This window comes from Bombus vosnesenskii, unplaced genomic scaffold, assembly GCF_011952255.1.
Source record: "Bombus vosnesenskii isolate JDL3184/JDL3185 unplaced genomic scaffold, Bvos_JDL3184-5_v1.1 scf7180000013305, whole genome shotgun sequence".
NCBI lineage: Eukaryota > Metazoa > Arthropoda > Insecta > Hymenoptera > Apidae > Bombus > Bombus vosnesenskii.
The window spans coordinates 552,938-573,168 of NW_022882954.1; the positions used below are offsets into that span (position 1 = coordinate 552,938).

A 20,231-nucleotide genomic window follows, 5' to 3' on the forward strand; every position below is an offset into this window, starting at 1 on the left:
TTTGTGACGTTCGTGTACCGACGTCTTGCTGTTTTACCGATATAATTACTCAGAACTTCTGTATCTATCGCTGCTCCGTATTTAACATCCAAAATATGCGAATGCGAGTCTTTGTGTTGTCATCTCTGATATCAGTAGGGGTCACCACGTAAGCTAGCCTCTCCTCTACAGGGAAGACCAGAGTATAAAAGGACCTGTATCACTGGACGTCTCTATCTTTTCGTTACGAAATAAAATAACTTTCGTTACAAAGTAAAAGTTTAAAAGTGCGTAAGTAGATTACCGAACCTTCTTTCGCAAGATTTAAAATTTGCTTTTAATTTATATTTTAATATGTTTACCCGATACTGTAGTTTAAATAATTAAATCCGCGTTAATTGCATACTTAACAAGTTTTTCAGAATGCGATAATATTGAATTTTTTATAGTTTGTTACTCTTGACCGCCACTGTGTGTATACTTCGTTTACAATTATGATCTAGTCTGCTTGTAATTTCGTGTTAAAATTTAGTTCTAATTTCAATCACTACGAACGCCGTAATCTTATCGTACGCTAAATCGGTAACATTGGAAATGATACTAAAATGATAAAGGAGTTCTAGAGACCCTCTAACCGTGGATGAAAAAATTACATTGGGTGATAGATTTATTTTGTCCGTCGTCTGCGCTAATACTAAATCGATAACGTCGAGCGCCAGACAAAATGGTAAATGGGGGAGGTCAACTGATCTCCGATACGTGCGGCTCAAAAAAGCATCGAATGTTACGTTTATTCTCGTACCTCATCTGTGCATCGAGTAATCCGCGCAACGATATGGAAATTCTTCTTCGATGTTATTACTACGGTTGGTAAGTTAGTTCTCTATCCTGATAATTCATACGGTAATTAGCTGTATGGTATCTCCGTTTCGTGGTGCCCTCTATAACGAAGTCCCGATTACTTCTTAAGCGTTACAGTCAAATTTGAAAGCCAAATATGTATTGTTATGGAATAACAGCCGATATCGTCAGTGAAACAAAAGACAGAAAGCTGCGAATAAAGTGACAAATATGCATTTACGATGCAATTTTTAAGACAAAAAACAATTACAAATCTACATATCCCTATAGATATTAATTTTTTCATCGTTATCGTAAACCTTTTTCACCTATTTCATATACATTAATGTTTTCAATATATATCGAAATACGGCTGGAACGGGGGAAAACGATTCAAACGAGTTTCTAACCGGGGAAGACCCGACAGGTAGCGCTATCTGGGGGGATGCTGCGAAACTAGATGTCCACGAACGGAGCAATGGCGTAGGCGGCGATCCATGTGATAAATTAATTTTTATAGCTTCGTGGGTGGCGGCTCTTTCTATTGGTTGCTGATCGGGCGCCTCCCACTTCGAACGACGTTTCCTTCTCCTCGTTTATTCCATTCAACTGTAATACCATAATATACCATTTGTCTCGTTTCAAATGAGCTGGCAGGGAAATATCAAGGATGCGTGTAATTGAAATATACGTATTCGCAGATCTTCCTCGATCGATTCTCCACGAAGGAGTGGGCTCTGCAACGACGCGAGATTTTTATCGGGCGGATCACCGTTTTTAAAGAAGACTCGACGTAACTGCGCATTACACGCGATTGTTCGCGTTCGACGACGATAATTATCGCGATTACGTAAGGAGAGAAAGATCAATACGATTTTTACCTCGCCGCCGCACGACGTGCCGATTACTCGGCGAATCGCTCGGACTTTAATTACTATTGTTCGATCGCCGGACAATCTGTTTTTCCACGGATGCAATTATTTCGTGCTGAAGAAACGAGATAAACAAATCTTAACGACCGCTATCGTTTGTAGAATGATTGCACGATAGAGGTATCAAATGGATTGGATCGAGATTAGAATCGTATAACGTTATAAGGAAGATTAGTTTCCACGAATACCTACAACGTTATATCGAAAGTTTGAGATCGTTGTACGTTTCACAGAATGTAAGAAGTTAATGCCTAGAAAGATCGGCCTAAGTATACGGAATTCCTTATTAGCGTTAATTTCTAATATCGAAACATTTGGCGATACAACTGAGATTGTCATTTTCCTATTGCGTAGTATTATTCTTTTTACTCTATGGTATCGTTGCGCAACATTACCAACCTGGCATTAAAATCACCACGCATCTTTCTTGTACGAGCGTCCAAGTCTCCCTTCTCCATTTCGGGTTGCGCACATTCAAAGTTACGCTAGAACCTTTTCTAACTTTCATACAAGTAATCCTCGAACGATATGGCCAATTGTTTCTGCGTTATATAAAATATTGCTCGTTGGAAAAATGTGTACCACGTAATGTAACTTATCGTTCGAACAGTGCGTTCTTATTAAAAAGGAAAAGGAACAAGCAAAGGAAGAAAGATGAAAGATTTTCCTCGCATACGAAAGAATAAGAAAGAATAGAAAATAGATTTTTATTTCTTTTTATTAGACTAAATTTAAAAATAAAATACTACTTGATCAGAACGCTATATAAATTAACCTTCCTTCGAGAAAATTTAATCGTGATCGTATTTGTAAGTAATGATTTACACGTAGAATCAGAAAAATCATTTCAATCGACAAAATATCGCGTAGAAGGTGGCGCGACGGTACTTTCTTCGATTACGTTTACGAGGGGAATAGCTGTTATAGTTACGCAGAACGGCGCGCGTTTTATGGCGAGCACGCTTTTCCGCACGTGCTTCGTGCTCGAAGCACGGGGAAATCACGTCGTCGAACGAACGGCTCGTTAAATATAGATGGTTATCTCTCGATACTTAGAGAAGCCCCGGGAAAAGGTAGTCCGGTTGGTTTATAGACCGTCGACTTTCCTATACAAACGAGATTAGCAAACGTTCTCGCCACGTGCAAAGTTTATAATTTTTAGCTTCAGTTACGTTTCGTACGTATTTTCTATATACTTCCTTTTCTTGTTTTACAAGCTTCGACTAATAATTACACGCATACTATGAGAGAGAATTCGCGTGGACGATGAGTGATTCGGAAGGAATATACAAACACCTACTTTTACACCTAGCTTTCTATATGAGATTAAGAATTAACTAAAACGCGTACAATTAGTAGTACTATTTGTTCCAATATTTCGGTTAAAAGTTTGTCGATCGATCCGTAATTTCCCTAATTTCTTCTCGTCTCCAAGACAAAAGCTAAACATCTCTAAAATCAAAAACACGAAAATTTCCAAATCTCCGTAGAATCTCCATTTCCTTTCCTCTGTGTAACAACATTTCGATTAAACCTTGTACCCTCGTCAGATCGGCGCGAAAAGCTACTAAACCAATCGGCGAAACTGCGCGCACGCATCTAACGCGAGCCTCCTCTCTAGCGCGTTGGAGATGGATTTTGCGTTGGAAGAGATCGACGAGTTCGCGAGATCAGAGCCGGGAGGAGAGCAGCAACGTTAACGGCAAACGATAGAAACAGACTGCGAAGATCAGCGAAGAAGCGTGGAAGGAAAAACGAGGAGCGGAAGAATTAGAAGAGCGGCGCAAAACACGACAAAGAGCAGAAAAAGACCGTAAGACGAGAAGGGAACAACTGCACAGAATCTGAATAAGCGGTAGAAGAAAAAATGAAAAAGGGTAAAGAACACGAGGAAGGATAAAAAGGGACAGAAAGAAGAGGAAGAGGAGACTGCGAAGATATATGGAAGCAGGCAAAGGAAGAGGAAGAAGAAGAAGAGAAGCAGGAGGATGGAGAAGGAGAAGGTACAGCCGTAAGGTGGGAGGAGAGAGAACGAGAGAAGGCCGCGGTAGTCTTTCTCGGTCGACTAGGTAAGATAAGGACGAGGCGGACAAACGGACTGACGAAGGTGGCCAAGGTAGGGGATATTCAGTCTCGCGGCCACGTGCTACACGAGCGCACGCCCCGAGCCGGCCGGTGGTCCAGCCACGACGTCCGTCCTCTTCTTCTTCGTCCCGTTTTGTCCCACGCTTCCTCCTTCTTCCCTCCTTCCATTCTTCTTTTCGTGCACCTCTCGACATCACCTCCGTGTGTTTCTCACTCTTCTCCGTCGTTTCCATCTTATTCTCCTATATCTTTTTCCTATCTTTTTTTCAATCGCCTCCTTTCGATCGACCTTTTTCCACGTTTCCGTTTGTGGCGGCTGCCTCCGTCGCTTCCGAGTGTCTCGCTTCGAATTCCGAGTAGACGCCGCTCGAGGTGCGCCTCGCGGCACCGGCTAATCGCGGGAACGCTCGAGCTACGAGCGCCTCGTCCACCATCTTCGAGAGTTACAATTTCGTTCGTCCATTAGTCTTCGTTACTTCGCTCGGCAGATCGGAGAATTTATCGTTTGGAGGATTTATCGAGCCCACGAGAATCTTATTTAGTGATCGCGAGTGTGTATTCGATCCGGGATACCAAGTTTCATGGCAACCATAGGAATGGTTAATCAATCAAGAACAAAGCCTCGTGACAACAGAATACTACACCAGTGAAACTCCCTCCACTCGTTGTCCCGTTAGCCGATGGTACGTGTAACGAGCTCGTCGAAAACACCGTGAACCAGAGCTTGTCGACGTATTTTCCAGCGATTAGAACGAAAAAAATACGTCGTCGAGTATACATAGCAGATCGATATCGGCTGATCCGTGGTGATTGTGATTGCTTTATGACACGCTGTGCGCCGGCAGAAACGTCTGACCGCGAAGGGAAGATTCTACTTGACGCGCCAATGGAATCTTGACGTGCGTAAATTTAAAAAAACATCAGAGTTTCTCCCGAGCTGTACGAATCAGTGAACTGTAAGAGTAGTGATGTTTTCTGTACGTTCGGTACAGTTTGTTTCTTCGAAATTAATCCTGAAATTCTTCATTTTCACCTATTTCATAGTGTTTCTTTATATCGTTCATACGCATCCAGTCGTACGTTCCACGGTCGGACAGTCGCTTTGCGTCAAATTGTTGGTACGATGACAAAGCGTTGTTCCACAGAGTTTGTTTCTTCGACGGATTTGATTCTACGAACAAGAGCAAGTTCCATCGTATTGGAAATTCGGTTTGCAAATTCGAGCAATCCGAACACAGAGGAGATCGGTTAAATTTCAGGACAATAGGGTTTTTTACGCGTCCAACGAGGTTTGTTTCCTTAAGAATCGGTTCCACGATTCTTTGTCTTCGTCCATTTTCGACAAGATCTTGTTGCGTGTCCTTTTATCGATAAGATAATTCTATCGCAACGACAGGAAGGCAACTTCAATAGTTAAATCGTATTCATTGGAAGAGATGAAAGGTACAGACTTCGTAGCGTGAAAAATTTCGGTGCGAAAATCTTTACCACGAATATTGATTTTTATTATCGCGATGACTTTTGCAGCAGTTCTTTATGCCGACTCGAATAACTTTACCATAGAGATGTTCGAATCGTTTTCTCGTCTTTGATATTCCCTCTTGCTGAACCTGAAGTGTACGATATTTTCTCATTCTATCGTTATAATATCAAAGACCAACGGTGACTTAAACGACCCTACCTTACTGCATCGACTCGAGTATCGATCTGTGGGTCAGGAATCGTGGCGCGCGAGTTTAACGAGCCAGCTAGCCTCTGGCTAGTACGAAAAATCAATTCGGTCCTCTCTCTCTTTTTTTCTGTTTCTCTTGCTCGGTCGATTTGGCGGCGTCGACGATTAATTTGTCACGACGTCCGGGCATAACAATTTCAACTGTCTGCAGTCGGTACCATGATATCCGTGTGACGTGCCGCTCACAACCGGTTCATTAAAGTTGCAGCCGCTCGTCACTCATTGGCTGCCACGGGCTGGCAGTGATCGTGATGCTTGCGATAGAAAAAAAAGAAAGAAAAAACGAAGACGAACGAAAAAGACGAAACGAAAAAAAGGAAGCGATAGAAAAAGATAAGAAACGTGATGGAGGAGTAGCAAAAAGAAGGACGAGGAGAGAAGAAAGAGACAGAGATGTGTATGGGTGATACTTTTGACGCGAGTGTTTCACCTTTCGATCATTATTATTACGAACACCGATGCCTCGAAGGATGGTCAGCCAGGGTGAAAAAAATTGACGCACAATTAGGATATTAATGATGCGTGACAGTCTGGGAAAGTCGAAAAAAACAGCGCGAGCCGTTCGTCTGTAGTGAACGCACGCCGTTTGTGTCGGACGAAAGTATTCTACTCGCGTTGGAAACGTATTCTACGTTTGGTGAACGCTTTTTCGATCTTGGTTAGGTGGTCTTTGCGTATTATACCTTTATATATGTATATATATAGGTATGTCTGTCTGTCGATCGTCTAGCTGTTTTTAGATGAGATCGTTCTTTTCTCGTTCGTAAGATATAGGCACGTTTCGTTTGTGGGATCGACGTTTGGTTTTTAAATCTTTCGAATTAAGTTTGTAGAATATCTCCTTGGTAGTCGTCGAGATACCGAGATTTTAATAAACGATAACGATCCGATGCGAATCGATTATCGTCAAAATCGAGAATAATTTTTTAGAGAAAGTTGAGTCATACTCGTCAGGATCAACGTTGAATGTCCGTGACTTAAACTGAAATACGTAATACGATTCCAATAATTTGTTTCAAGTATACAGATCTGTCGAACTTTTACTAGGTCTGGTCGTTGTCAAAACCGCGAATAAATCCTACTATAAATTCTATCAGCTTCTTTAAAACATAAAAATACACCAAACTTGAGAATCTATCGTTAGAAAAGTACGAATATTATTTGACGAATATGTTTCAGGAACGTTTCGAGCGTTAATTTCTCTTTAAGTCGAATATATGTGATATAGTATGTAAAAATTCAAACTTTAACATTCGTCATAGCCGCTAAGAAGGTATCAAAATAATCTCAACTTTATATTTCTGCAAAAGAACTTGAAATCCGTGTTCTTTACGACAAACGTTCGGTGTCGGTGAGCTTGAGTAATCGGAATAGCTTCGCTGTCGACGGAGACCTGGTCGTTTTTAGTCCCTCTCGGACACGGATTGTGCGATGCTGCTAATCCAGCTTGCCAGGCGGTCTTCTAAAGAGTGACGCGATGTATTACGTTTGCATACACGCGGTAACGCTTGTGCGGGTAAAAGAGCGATTATTTCAAGGACTGCAAACTTGTTGCGCTCGTGGTAACGTTGCAAGAGCCTCTCTGTTCTTGCCCGATCCCGCGGGGAATCGTTCTCTGAAAAATATTCGTTGGCAAATCGTGCAACGTGGCTTGTGTTCGCTATTTTCTCACTTGCTTCTTGTCCCATCCTTTTATGATTCAATGGCTACGTACAATTCTGCGACAACGAGTTCTCAGTGGATGCCTCTTTCGTTAATTTGAATTACACGCTTGCTCGGATTACACGCGAATTTTCACGTTTGTTCACCGACGTATTAAAGTCACACGAACATTAATTAACTAAGGAATTCAGTTTGTTCGTTATAGAGAAGCCGTTATAGTCTTTTACAGTTTATGTTCCGTATATTATATTTTTAACGGATCGCGTTCGATGCGAAAAGTTTCTAGATACCGTCGAGACGACACAGCGACGAGTATAAGTGAAATTAAATGCTTTAAAGTTAATTTCGCATTCCGTTATCTTCTGCTCCATCTCATTTTTATTGATCGATAACGATGAATTTTTGGGAAACTGAACGATTCTTAGCAAAGTATATGGATGAAGCTTTCCTTTCTCTTTCGCATGTCTACCTTACCTATCGTTCTTCGTTTCAATTTCTTTTGGTACGAGTTTCTCACTTTAGTCGATATTACGTTGTCAAAACTTTAATTACGCTTCGAGTTTCAATACGATTTCAATACGCGTTCGAACGATCTTTAAAGATGGAACAAGCAAATGCACCATTGGTAATGAACTTTGTCCGTGAAGGATCGTCAATTTCGCGCAACAATTTAACGATCGGATCAATTATCGTGCGGAAGGGATCGGCTGATTACAAGCCATTTGCCAAAGCCGTTGAACGTTGCACGATGGAGTCTCGTCGTTAAATTGAAATAATATTACAATTTCCTTTCCGCGAAGCGCGTTTCACGATCGTGGAAATTCATTTCATCGCGTTATATTTCCCAGCAGTAAACGAGAACGGTTAAGGCCCGTAGAAACGTTGGATTTATAGGAGTCGAGCAGAGGCGACGATACGCACCATGTAAACCGGTCTTCCGCGCCGCGATACGACCACCTTAATTAATTTGTCATTATTTAAGGAAGACGTCTCGCGATAAAATGTACCGGCATCGCCGCGTCGCGGTCCCCGTCGTGTCTACCCGTTACTTCGTTCGATCGGTTCGATATCGTGCAGAGACTATTTTCCGAATCGGCTAGAAGGTGGATAGAAAGAGGCGAGAGAGAGAGAGAGAGAGAGAGAGAATGAAAACGGAACGTTTCTTCCCGGTCCATGCATCATTCGAATTTTCTTCGCGCTTCCTCGATCGAGTCGTGTCAATCGTCGATAGCTAGAAATCAATCTTCTAGCGGTTTCTTGGATATTTAATTTAAATTGTACGATGTTTCGGCGATGTAATGTATTTCTGGTATATATAGGAACAGGCTGTCTACAAGGAAATAAAGATCCCATTTATAGTTGAATCGTCGAATCCATGCCGTTTCCGGCTATGGATTTTAGTACGATGGAATATTCGAATTCAAATATTAAAAATCTTATTGTTTGTTAATGCGAGAGCAAGATTAAAACATAAAACGTTCAAAGACAATAATAACACACTAATTTCAAACACCTAAAAGACACGCGTGACTCGTTTACCGTAACATCTCTTCTCGAAGCTAATCACGATCTTTCGACGCGAAAACGCGAAATTGCATACATGTGTAAATTCTTGCACATGTCGTGTTGATTTCTACTTAAATTTATGTATCTGATAATAGGATTTTGACCAATAGTCATAATAATAGCCTTCCCGGTGTTTTACAATGAGATATAAAAATATTTGTTGTCGATGTTAACGAAGTATCACCATTGTCCGTAGAATGTTTTTTTGACAAAAATACGTTTGCAAAGACTGTATTGGTTTCCGTTCGAACGGATTAAAAAAGAAATCTCGTTAATCGGAAGCACGGGCACGCTTACACGCGTCGCGGTTCACCAGGCGTACACGGGTTCGGTTCCCGCGCACGGATGAAATTAATACGTGGTCGGCGCCGTAATTAGCGCTTGTATTTATGCGTCTCTTGCGAGGCGGGCTCCGTTAACATGGTAATGGCGTTACACCGCTGTAAACACGACATGTTATCTCGACGAGATTCGCGCAAGAAATGGCGACCGCGAATGGTTTTGGCTTCGTCGGAAGCACGCCTCCTCCGTGCAATTCTATCTGCTTTCATTTTCAAAGGAACGAAGAAATGCTTTACTCAGCCTTTTGGAGAATTTAATGAACATTCTCTATATCATTGAGTTTCTCTTTGTCTTTTACTTTGTGTGATTACCGTGAGAATCAAGAATAGGCAGAGTATTATCGAGATTCTCGCTTCGCTGTTCCTTTATTTATTTCGTTTTATTTTTCATATATACATATAGTTTCTACTTTCCGGCGCGAGTTGAAATATTTCTTCTTCTTCGATAATTTTGATGCTTAAATCCGTAAAAAAAATGGAATGATATCGTTGGTTAATTGGATAACAGTAAAAATTTACGCACGTCAGTCTTCGAGTCAAGAGTATTAAGTAACCGTTGTGAAGTTAATTATCGTGTTTCCGATTGTACATTTTCTACACCAAGCTCTTTGCTCTTCCAATTATTTCTGCCAGAAAGTTTCTGTTTCTGGCGATCTTCCCGATACAGACTTCATACTCAATAGGAAATACGGAAAAGAAACAGAGCGGCGTAACGTGTCAGTTAAAACCATCAGAATCGATAAATATTACCTATCGTTTTACAAAAATAGAAGATACATATATCTAAAGTATTCGTAATCCATTCAACGCATATAATTAAGCAGTGTGTAAGCCAAGTGTTCAGTTAAATCACGAAATATCACGTTCCATATTTATAATTACAGTAGAGGCTATCGAATCGACCCAAGAAATCACGTTTCTTTCCACGTACCAGCGCAAACACCAAATCACACTACAAAATTAACCTCGAACGAAAGAGAGAATTTGAAAGAATCTCTCAAACGATAATAAACGGGAAAGCGGAGGGAAGGTGGCAGAGGTCCCGGTGGTCCCTGGTTTGCCGGGAGAGATCGTGAGAATCCGCGGTGGCCCAGGAAATTTTCAACGGCGTCGGCACTTGTAAGACACGCACGAAAATGTTGGGTCGCGACATCGAACACGGAACAGACGGCTCGAGGGACCGGCGTGAACGGTTTGCATCGAGAGATTAAAGAACATCGAATGGACGTGGGCGATTTGTCGAGCTCGGCAGGATTGGCTGGGAGCGGATCCATCCCTGTAGCAACGGGTGTTGGTGTCATTACAAGTACGACATCCGCCACCGCGGGGTGGTGGACGCCTACGTCGACGATCGCCACGGCAGCGGCCAACACCGACGTGGTGAGTTTTATCTTTTTCACTTTTTCCTTTCCGAATCTCTCTTTCTTCGACTCGCGTCTTCTTCTCGTTTTCTGTATGTAAATTAGTCGGGAAAATGATATGACGTGAAATGCTATGATACAATGGATAAGAGTATTGGTATAGAACAGTTTTGTTTCTAAATGCTTCCGTAATTTACTAGGTATATAATTTTTTACAAAATGTAACTTCAAAGTCTAGAGACATTAAAATTAAATGACAAAACATACCTGATACATTACCTTTATTGTAAATTGGTACGGGAATTGATTCTGCTTCTGTTTCGTTCTGCCGATGTGAAGCAAACAGGGCAATGATTCTGTAGAACCGATATGAGAACCAGTTATAATGGAAGCAATGATCGGAACAGACAGCGTATTGGAGATTGCAGTTCATTTGTATCAATTAATATTGTTATTTTCTATTATCGGAACGATTCGTAAAATTTTGCAGCATACGTAATTGCACGAATGATTTAATATAGCAGCTATTTCGAATTCCTCGATCGTGGTGCGTGAGTGAAAATGATCGGAGATAGTGAATCTTCGATAAGATACAAACATGGAGTTACAAAAGATGATCGGAGCTCAACTATGAAGACAAGCAATATCTATTAAACGATCAATTTCAGTTTCTTACGTTTACTACGTTTTGCTAAAGGCAGTAAGTATATTACTGACTCTTTTAGTAGAGTATTATATTTTACTGCCTTTTCGCAATGAATGAAGATGTAAAATGTTCGCAACTATTCAAAGACACAAAGGAACTCGTCTTACACTTTTTTACAATTACCGTCTTTCCACAGTTCGACATGCCCATTTTATCTCTAATAGTTTGATTTACAGTCACATAACGTCATTCAATTATAAAGGGAAAACCTATCCAACATTTCAAAACCTCGGTGCATCCATACTTTCTTACAACGGCGTCTTTATTCTCCTTACGGCTTTTCTACGATTCTGCTACATAAAATAATCTCGATTTCCTTAGAACTTTCTCATTCCGCTGTACTCTTATTTTACAATTTTCCTGCATAGAGGACATAAATCGTCTCTCATATAAGTATTTGCGATAGTATTTTATAAATCTGGAGGGATTACATTTTTCCGAAAAGTCGTAAATATTCGCGCAAATTAACGTCGTTTATCGGACGATTATAATTTTTATTCTCACAACTAAAGAAAAACGAAGTTTACTTTTTTGGGTATATCTAATTAACTTTGACCAAGTAATAAAATTTATATCTTGTATCGCATTTGTATTCGCTTTTTGAATCGTCGCTAATGCCTGTATAAGAAAGCAATGCAGCTTGATTGCAACGAAATAAAATAACACCCTCGCAATTTTCTCATTCCATCGACATTCCTACTTCGCAATAAAATTCTCCAACGTAAAATGATCTTAATTTTCGTACAGTTCTCTGGTCTCAAAGATCATCTACGTCATCTCCGTCATTCACGTCATCTTCAACCCTTCCAGCAACAATTACCCAATAAAAATCCCGGGCAATTACGCTTCATGGCCTCCCAATCCCAGTGCTTGACTCCAGGATAAAAAGGCTGAGGAGGATAAAGGCACCGTTGTTCCGACAGGCCTACATTTCCCAGCAGCGCCTTTTGCTGCTGTGGGCCTTTTGAAAAAAAGTGGCGTGAAGCGTGCGTGCGCGCCACGGCGTAAAGGCGAATCATCAGCCGTGTAACGCGGGGAAAAATATCCCCGGTTAGCACGCTACTTTCATTTCTTCCTCGAGTGTCATTCGTCATCGGCATTACCTTCGCGCCGTTACTTAATGAGACGTCCCCGTGCAGGATGCGGGTGTGCGATTAAGCGGTCGAACCAAGAGAGGTCGAAATATCATGGCGGTCGAGAGACATCTGGTAGAATGCGTTAGCCTATGGTTACAACGGTGGATATGTGTTTCGACGAACACCAGTGCGCGTTGAATCACCTAAGATTCAGCACCGTAATTTAATCTTGAATTTTGCACAGAAGAAACGAATTTGTTGTTGGTCTATTGATCGCTGATTCTTGATATAATAACGAAAGTATTGAGAAAGTATCGTGTATAACGTATGACAGAATGAATGACTTTTAGGAAGACACATATAAGGCGCGTCAAAAAGTTGGTGCCAAACTCGAGCAACGCGTAGTGCTGATTAAGACGAGCAAAGGAAGTTTCGATAAACATGGGTCTAGATAACTCTAGTTTCAGAGTTACAATTCTCTCTCTTGCAATTCGAATCCAGTTTTTTGGTTCTGGTAAAACTCAAGTGCTACTTTCTGTAACTTAGTTGTAATTACATTTTAAAGTTCGAAAGCATCGAGAACAACGAAAAGAGCGAACATACTGTACATTAACATCCCCTCGTTTAACTATTCCAGTTACCAGAATATATCATATCTGTGAGCCATGGGCTCTGCAAGACGTCTCATAACAGGGTAATTCTACTTGAAAAAACTACGTATAGTAACTGGAATAGTTAAGCGCCGTGGCATGAACAACGGAAAGGATGGCGAAGATGGGGGGACTAGTGGCAGCGCGAGAGTCCATCGAGGGGACACGAAGAACATTATTTAGTTCCGTTGGAGTGTACCGCGCGAGTGCAGGGATTAGAAGCAAGGTGACACAGCCGCGTCATCTGTTGGATGTTTAACCTTTTTTACCTGGGCTCGGGCTATGCGCTTTAGCCGGCCGTTCCCACAAGAAGCCATCAGCCGCCGACTCACCCAGATACGCGGACTTGGTGAAACGGGAAATCATTTTTGATACGCGCCACGGTACGAACGATCATCCTTTGGCGCGACGGAAGATCGTCTGAGGAGAATTTCGTTGATTCGATGGGTTTCTTTCTTCGGGTTTATAGCTGGCTGTATATAAGATGGCATAGGTTGCATGATATATATCGGTATTGTGCTAGTTGTATTCCCCGTATCAGGGTATAATTATGAGTAACAGAGCCATTATATCGTATCGTTTTATGGATGCAGAAGATAATTTAATGGATGATGATTAGCATTGTTATATAATTGTCTTAAGTATGACGAAGATGATCTCTATTTAATGAGAATTTTAATTTGACAAATAAAAAAAGAAAAGATACAAAGTATCACTGCCAGAATAAGTCTGACACTTACGATCAGGGGATGATAGTGACCTTATATGTTTGGTCAAAGATCGTTGAATTAATAAGACGTCATTAAAAATTGTTTGCTGAAAGATAGTGGGAAAACAGATCCAACAATTCCTAAAAGACGGCATAACATTATCGTGTCAGTTGTGTTTCCCTTCATTAACCAAACACTGATCGTTTTTACAGTCCAAGTATCTTCCCATCAAACCTACCATATGACACTTCGACAACCATTTGTGATTTTCCATGCAAAGACGATCGACGCTATTATCTTAGCCTTTAAAGCTCTCCGGCTCTTGGTTTGCTCTTTCACGAAGAAAACGCGAGGATCGTAAACAACACGTCAGTTTCTCTCATCGTCGAATCCTCTAATTACTTTTTTTAATCCTTGTTCGCTGTCGATCATCTCGTCCAGCTCGTCAAGACACCTTTTCACGCGTAACCGATTACCACATTACATTCCACGCTCGAACTATCACGGACACGCAGTGTCTAAGCAAAAGATGGATCAAATTCTTTGGAGTAGAACGTCAAACGAGGCTTCTCCTCCGAATCGTCTCGATCTCACGCGAGATACCACCGTGTAACGGATACGTGTACCAGCGTATCGATTAAAACACGAAGAAAAATCGAATTCTAAAAATATTTCGAAACATTCATCGTGAACCTTTGATCCCCGCCATTCCGAGAGATTCTCGATTCTCTTGAAAGTACGCATGCGAGCTGATGTAATGTTATTTCGATGTACGCTCCCTTTACACGGACGCTTGCCTTTTCGTTACGAAATCGCAAACTGGTATCGATACACCCTTCGTTGCGATACGGGAATCGGGTCTAGCACGATTCTTCCGCGCGTTCTCTTCCACGTACGATTTTATTTTTGTTACTGCTTCTTTACGCTAGACGATCTTCGTATATTATCTTTTTCGTGACTTTATTAAAGGCACTTTTCACATATCCATTACGTACGCCGACATTGTAATATCAACATAAATCAAAAAACTCTCGATGAAATTGATCGATGTATCTCGTGTAAGGATTTATAAAGTGGAAGTAAATTCTGTACGTAGATATTTCAAATATTTTCAATAAAAATTCGATCACCGATGAACATCTCAATTCGCAATCACAAAGATGAAATTCAAATTCGATACACCCTCCCGTTGAAGCGTTATACGAAACAACATGGTTATTTACGAATCGTATGCACGTTCTCCCGTCCACGTACGATTTTACCTTTCCCGTGTCGGTCATCCTTTCTCGTTGGATCGTCGCGACCGAACCTCTGCGTTCTACACGATGCAGTCCGTAATGACTGGCTAACTAGGTTTTAATAGGAACATGGTCTCGCAACCGAATCCCCGGTTCTTCTTGCAACCTCCGGGGAGAAGGCAAGAAAAGGTCCCCTTTTTATCGTGACTACGTCTCTTTTCGAACATGCACACACACATACACACACGCACACATCTCTTTCTCCATCTCTGTACATATTTCAACGATTCTCAACTCTTATGAACAAGTTGCTTGGTGATTGGCGGCCAATCAAATAACGTTACGATCGATTCGAACGGAATCGCCATGCCGCGAATCGATCCCATCATTCACGTATCCTTTTCTCGGTCGTGCGATAAATCACGCGCGAATCATCCAAGACTTTTCTCAAAGATACACGGCATTCGGTACACGCGTTTCAATCTTAAATCGGTGTACGGTGTAGTCAAAGGTTTAGTGGAAACAGTTGGACGTGAAAACGTCACGGGATACTCGAATGTCCTATCGACTAGGAGCTGATCGAACATCGAAATGATAAATCCCAACGTCGCTAAACGGTGTCCCGCGATCGTCACTGAAATAAATAGCGTTAGCAGCAGGAGCACCGTCGATGGATATCGCCTGTGCTTTCTTATCTGGTATCGTTTGCCTGCGTCCAAGAAATTACTATTCTTTTATCGTTCATTTTTCTTTGCTTTTTTTCTTGTCTTCATCGTTCGTTTCTTTCTCTTCGTCTACATCGTGGCGGAGATCGTCGTGAGACGAGCAAGAAACGCTTCCATGATTGGCACATATTGCGCGTGCTTGCAGCATGATCACCGCTGCATTCTAAGCGTCTTCGGTTTCTTAGCCGAAGCGTAACCACATGTCGCATCTTTTTGTTGCAGATGAATCAGCTCTGCAGGGTCTGCGGAGAGCCGGCCGCGGGTTTTCACTTCGGGGCCTTCACGTGCGAAGGTTGCAAGGTCAGTATCCACGAACCCCTTTGCTCTCTTTAGATCATCAGACCGACGGAAAAATTTCAATGGCCGTTTATATTCTCGCATCTTTCGCTCCTACTCTTCGTCTTTCTCCTACCCATTTTTTCTTTATCTCTTTTCTTCCTCAAGGTATGTGTGTGTGTGTGTGTGCGCATATATATATATATATATATATACATATACATATATATATATATATGTATATATTTCGAACACACATTCGAATGCAAATAAAATTGTAGCCTTAAGCGTGCAGACGCGTGCATCATCCTCACGTTACAATTACCGGGCACTGTACCGACCGTGTTGACCCACGGGTCTCCGGTTTCATGTTTCTCGTGGAAAGTTCGAATTCGTGTTTTCGTAACCAAATTGATCGATTGTGTATAAAACGTGTAATTTCTTTGCGGTGATTTCTTTACACGTATTGGTCGTTGCTGAGAAGAATGCAGATCTGTTTGGGTTGTAATAGAGCCATCTTTTATCGACATAATCTTAAAAATAGAGCACGCGTTTTTCTCTTGTCGATCAAAATAATTCTATCTACGAATCTCGTTAGTTGTATTTTCAGTTACGAACAGCATTGTTTTATTTTGTTACGTCACTTGGATAGAAAGTTACTCTTAGACACGATGTAAACGAGCGATTTTTTCTCGTGCGTTATTATCGAACAGCAAACAATGTATAAAATCGTCAGACGTGTTACGATCATGTATGCACATATGTACAGTGGCTCGAAAGTCTTAGACATCTTCTACTTTCAACTTGATCTAAAATTTTACTATTTGCTATAGATTGTGAACTTTAAATTGCGCGAGTGCCGTAACAAAATCATTGTTGTAGTAATAGCCTGTACTTCCGTTAGTAGAGATAACCATCAAATTCTTAGTGTCTTCATTGTGTATGTAATTTTTTCGATTTTGTAGCTAGTACAATAACTGTTTAAAAACTTTCGAGCAGAGAGGTTTTATACAAATACACTGGACCGCAAGCTCGTCTATTTCCCCGTATAAACCAGCAGATTGCTAAAACGCACGCGATCACGCTCGTCTGTATCGTGTCTTAATATAATCGATAATTTTCCTTCCCTTTAATTTTTGCAAGGGCTTCCATCGACTTTAATTGAAATTATTAACTCCATTCATTTAACAAGCCCGCGTCGAACGTTTCTCTTCTCCACAGTCGTTCTTCGGGCGCACCTACAACAACCTGGGCAGCATCTCCGAATGCAAGAACGGTGGCGTGTGCGTGATCAACAAGAAGAATCGCACTGCGTGTAAAGCTTGCCGGTTGAGGAAGTGTCTGATGGTGGGTATGTCGAAGTCGGGTTCCCGCTACGGACGCCGCTCCAACTGGTTCAAAATCCACTGCCTCCTCCAGGAACAGTCGCACCAGGCTCAAACGCGCCTCATCAAAGACCCAAAGTCCGCGTACGAGAAGGCGTTCGGCTCGTTGGACGTGGCGAACAATAACAACAACAATAACGAGAATCCTGGTACAACGAGTGCCACTAGCGTCGTGGGTATCGTCACGACGACAACCACCACCGCGAATAGTTACCATCACCATCATCATCAGCACCATCAGGACAGGTTTCCAAAAAGAGACGACCTGAGGCCACAGGATATTCCTGCTCAATTAAGGGCACCGGATATTCCAGCAAGAGCCAGCCAGGATCCTCTATTGAGGCCGATGGACCTGGTCAGGGCACCTCACGAATTACTCAGGCCGGAAGTGTCCAGGTTTCCCATGTGGAGAGGACCGCCATTCTTTCATCCAGCTCTTACACACATGCAGCTATTAAACACGCCATTTTTCCCGTTCCAACAACGATTCATAGTCCCCTATGTGAACCAGGTTGGCACACCACAAATGGTAGCTAGCCTAACGAGTTCTTCGAGCGATAGCGTGAGTCCTAGGTCGACACCGTCGCCTAAAAGGGACGATGACAATCGAAGTGCCCGTGACGAGTGCAGAGAAGTGGACGGAGGTTGTCAAAGGAGTCAAATAGAAGCATACGATAAGAGTCTAGCGTTTCTGCGTTCTTTGGGTCCAGAGCAGGAAGAACCGATCGACTTGAGTATGAAGGCTGGCAAGATGGACGGGCAAGAGGTGGATGCGACTGGTGGTAGCACGGAAGAGGAAAGGTCGACGGACAGCGAGGACAACGAGCTGCTACAGGACACGGGGCCGCCCCTCGATCTCACTAGAAAGACGTGACCCTGCTCGGCCAGCTCGCGGACAGCTTTCGATAGGAACTGGACTGGTTGGTGTTGAATCGTCGCTCGAAGGCGTTGCTCGGAGAGCTGCCAGCCTCTTTCGCGCACAGAGACTCATATTGTTGTCCTTTCGCGGGGATGAGGAGATGACTTACGCGACGTTTGCTGGAGATCTTGGGGAGAGTAAAGATCTTGCGGAGAACGTGGAAGGAAAACGCTTTTCGTCGAATAAGGACGAGACGAAACGAAGATGGAGAAGGCGTTGAAGGACTGGTAAAAAATTAGAGAATCGAGTGAAATAATGCGAAAATATTGGCGCGGATGTAAAGGAGAGATATCTGGTATGAGAAATCTACAAGATGGAAAGGGTGAAATAACGGATGGACAGCGACGGTAGGAGAAGTACGGAAGAGCGGACGTCACCAGTCTTACATTGCACGAATGACTTTACGATCAGCGATCGGGTCGACGTAAAATTGCTCAAGCCCTCGGTATTAGCCGACAGACGTACACGGTCCCTTTGGTCGGCTACAGCTTCGCCAGGTGTTCGTTGACGAAGTAGCCGAAGATCGGCTCGATACATCCTTACAACGAGACAGACGATTGTGCCTTAACCGGTGCCTTTCAGCTCTCATACATGTTCGAGTGCACGAGATGGAGAATATATATATGTATGTGCGTGTGCGTCTGTGTGTGTGTGTGTTTGTAAGTGAGAGAGAGAGAGAGAGAGAGAGTGCCAGTAAAAACCACGTGATAGTTTAACGTTAAATAATAACCGCGCTAACGTACGCGTGTAACGAGTTCGTACGCAGGTACGGACACATGTATGTATTATATATTATGTCTGTGCGTGTGATGCGTTCGATATTTTTGTTCTTTCGTGTAAACGCGTCTGGAGAACCGCGAAGTAAGCGAGAGTGTTCGAGAGACGCACGAAAGCTCCGTTTCTATCTCTCGACGCTCGGGAATGGCCAGTGTTTCGTTAAGCCGCATCGAGATTTCTTTTATTTATGTCGAGCCTTATTTAACGCGATTTTAATTACTCGTTAGTCTGTCAGACTCACGAATACGTCGGTGTGCACGTCTTTTCTCCTGGAATGTCAAACACAACGGTCTTTGTTTTAATTTTCACGTTAGAAGATCGTAACTCGTTATGGAGACTACAATGTGAATTGCAGATGTCGATGAAAAATAAAAAGTCACGAAGCTAGAGGAAGGAATGGGTGATGAGGATTAGACGATAGGCGTACAAACACTCGGTAGTGTTCGACGAAAAAATACGAAGTAAAATAAAGAATATTGTATAACCAATACGTAGCGCCTTGATCGTCGTTCATTAAATATCTCCTCGTTTCCCTTACGCGACCGTTCGTAATCGCGTACTTATATATACCACGAACTCGAGATGGTATTCGATTACTTTCGTCTCGCGCGTCTCCTGCATTCCGTACCGTCGCGTCGCCACGAAAACGCGCACGGACGGATTTGCTTGGAGCGTACGCGCGCCCAGTCGTTGCGCACTTTATCGCACCGAGTTATTTATTTAGTAATAAATTTGTACGCGCGCTGATGTACTACGAGAAACATGTTTTCTCGGATAATTCCGTTCTAACGCGCGAAACGCCTCGCGAGGACAGCTTCTCTAGCGATTCCCCTCGTCTGAGGACGTCGCGCGGATGGAAGATGATAAACGCACATTAAAAACGCTTGGTAATAAACACACTTGGTATATATCGATCGTAAGGCGGACTGTGCGATCTAACGTTTGACTTAACCGTGACATGAAAACACGTAGAGAAAAAATAAAAGTGAAGGAAAGATAAAACGGATTTAAGAAGATTTCTTCGACACGGTTTCGCGAGTCCTGTGACGAATAGGTGACTTAAGATGATGTCATTGCACGGATCGTTTATCGCTAATTACGTTGGTCTGGAATCGAAGAAATTTCACGGTATAATATATCATAAACTGCGATAATTTACGAAGAAACGGGGAACTGGAACAGGTATGATTTCCATTCGCGTAAATCTCGTATCATGTTTCTAATGGGATGCCTCGGCGATTCTGTTTAACATAAATTTTTATTTAATTTTG

General features: G+C 42.3%; 1 protein-coding gene and 1 long non-coding RNA gene across 5 annotated transcripts; one reads left to right on the forward strand and one right to left on the reverse strand.

Annotated features, from left to right (window-relative positions):
- Window positions 1-483: 483 nt before the first annotated feature.
- LOC117234556 lies at window positions 484-2,264 on the reverse strand. The gene is made up of 3 exons (XR_004493540.1): window positions 2,151-2,264; window positions 1,230-1,428; window positions 484-920 (listed from the first exon to the last, which is right to left on the reverse strand). It is a non-coding gene; the product is annotated as an uncharacterized LOC117234556 (long non-coding RNA).
- Window positions 2,265-3,728: 1,464 nt separating this feature from the next.
- On the forward strand, window positions 3,729-19,448 carry LOC117234555 (nuclear hormone receptor family member nhr-25-like). Of its 4 annotated transcripts, none has more exons than XM_033495906.1 (4): window positions 3,729-3,820; window positions 10,022-10,517; window positions 15,826-15,903; window positions 17,101-19,448. In XM_033495906.1, the coding sequence occupies exons 2-4, from the start codon at window positions 10,359-10,361 to the stop codon at window positions 18,136-18,138; spliced, it is 1,275 nt and encodes a 424-aa protein (XP_033351797.1). In that variant the 5' UTR covers window positions 3,729-3,820; window positions 10,022-10,358; the 3' UTR covers window positions 18,139-19,448. The 4 variants fall into 4 exon arrangements, with proteins under 4 accessions (XP_033351797.1, XP_033351795.1, XP_033351796.1 ...); XM_033495904.1 differs by lacking the exon at window positions 3,729-3,820 and adding an exon at window positions 3,883-4,519; XM_033495905.1 differs by lacking the exon at window positions 3,729-3,820 and adding an exon at window positions 4,585-4,735.
- The last annotated feature ends 783 nt before the right edge of the window (window positions 19,449-20,231 follow it).

Excerpts from the sequence above, each read along its gene's own strand:
- LOC117234555 (XM_033495906.1), top strand. The coding sequence starts at position 10,359 with ATGGACGTGGGCGATTTGTCGAGCTCGGCAGGATTGGCTGGGAGCGGA. Across the intron at positions 10,518-15,825 it reads CAGCGGCCAACACCGACGTG|ATGAATCAGCTCTGCAGGGT; the intron begins GTGAGTTTTATC and ends TTTTTGTTGCAG. Across the intron at positions 15,904-17,100 it reads TCACGTGCGAAGGTTGCAAG|TCGTTCTTCGGGCGCACCTA; the intron begins GTCAGTATCCAC and ends TCTTCTCCACAG.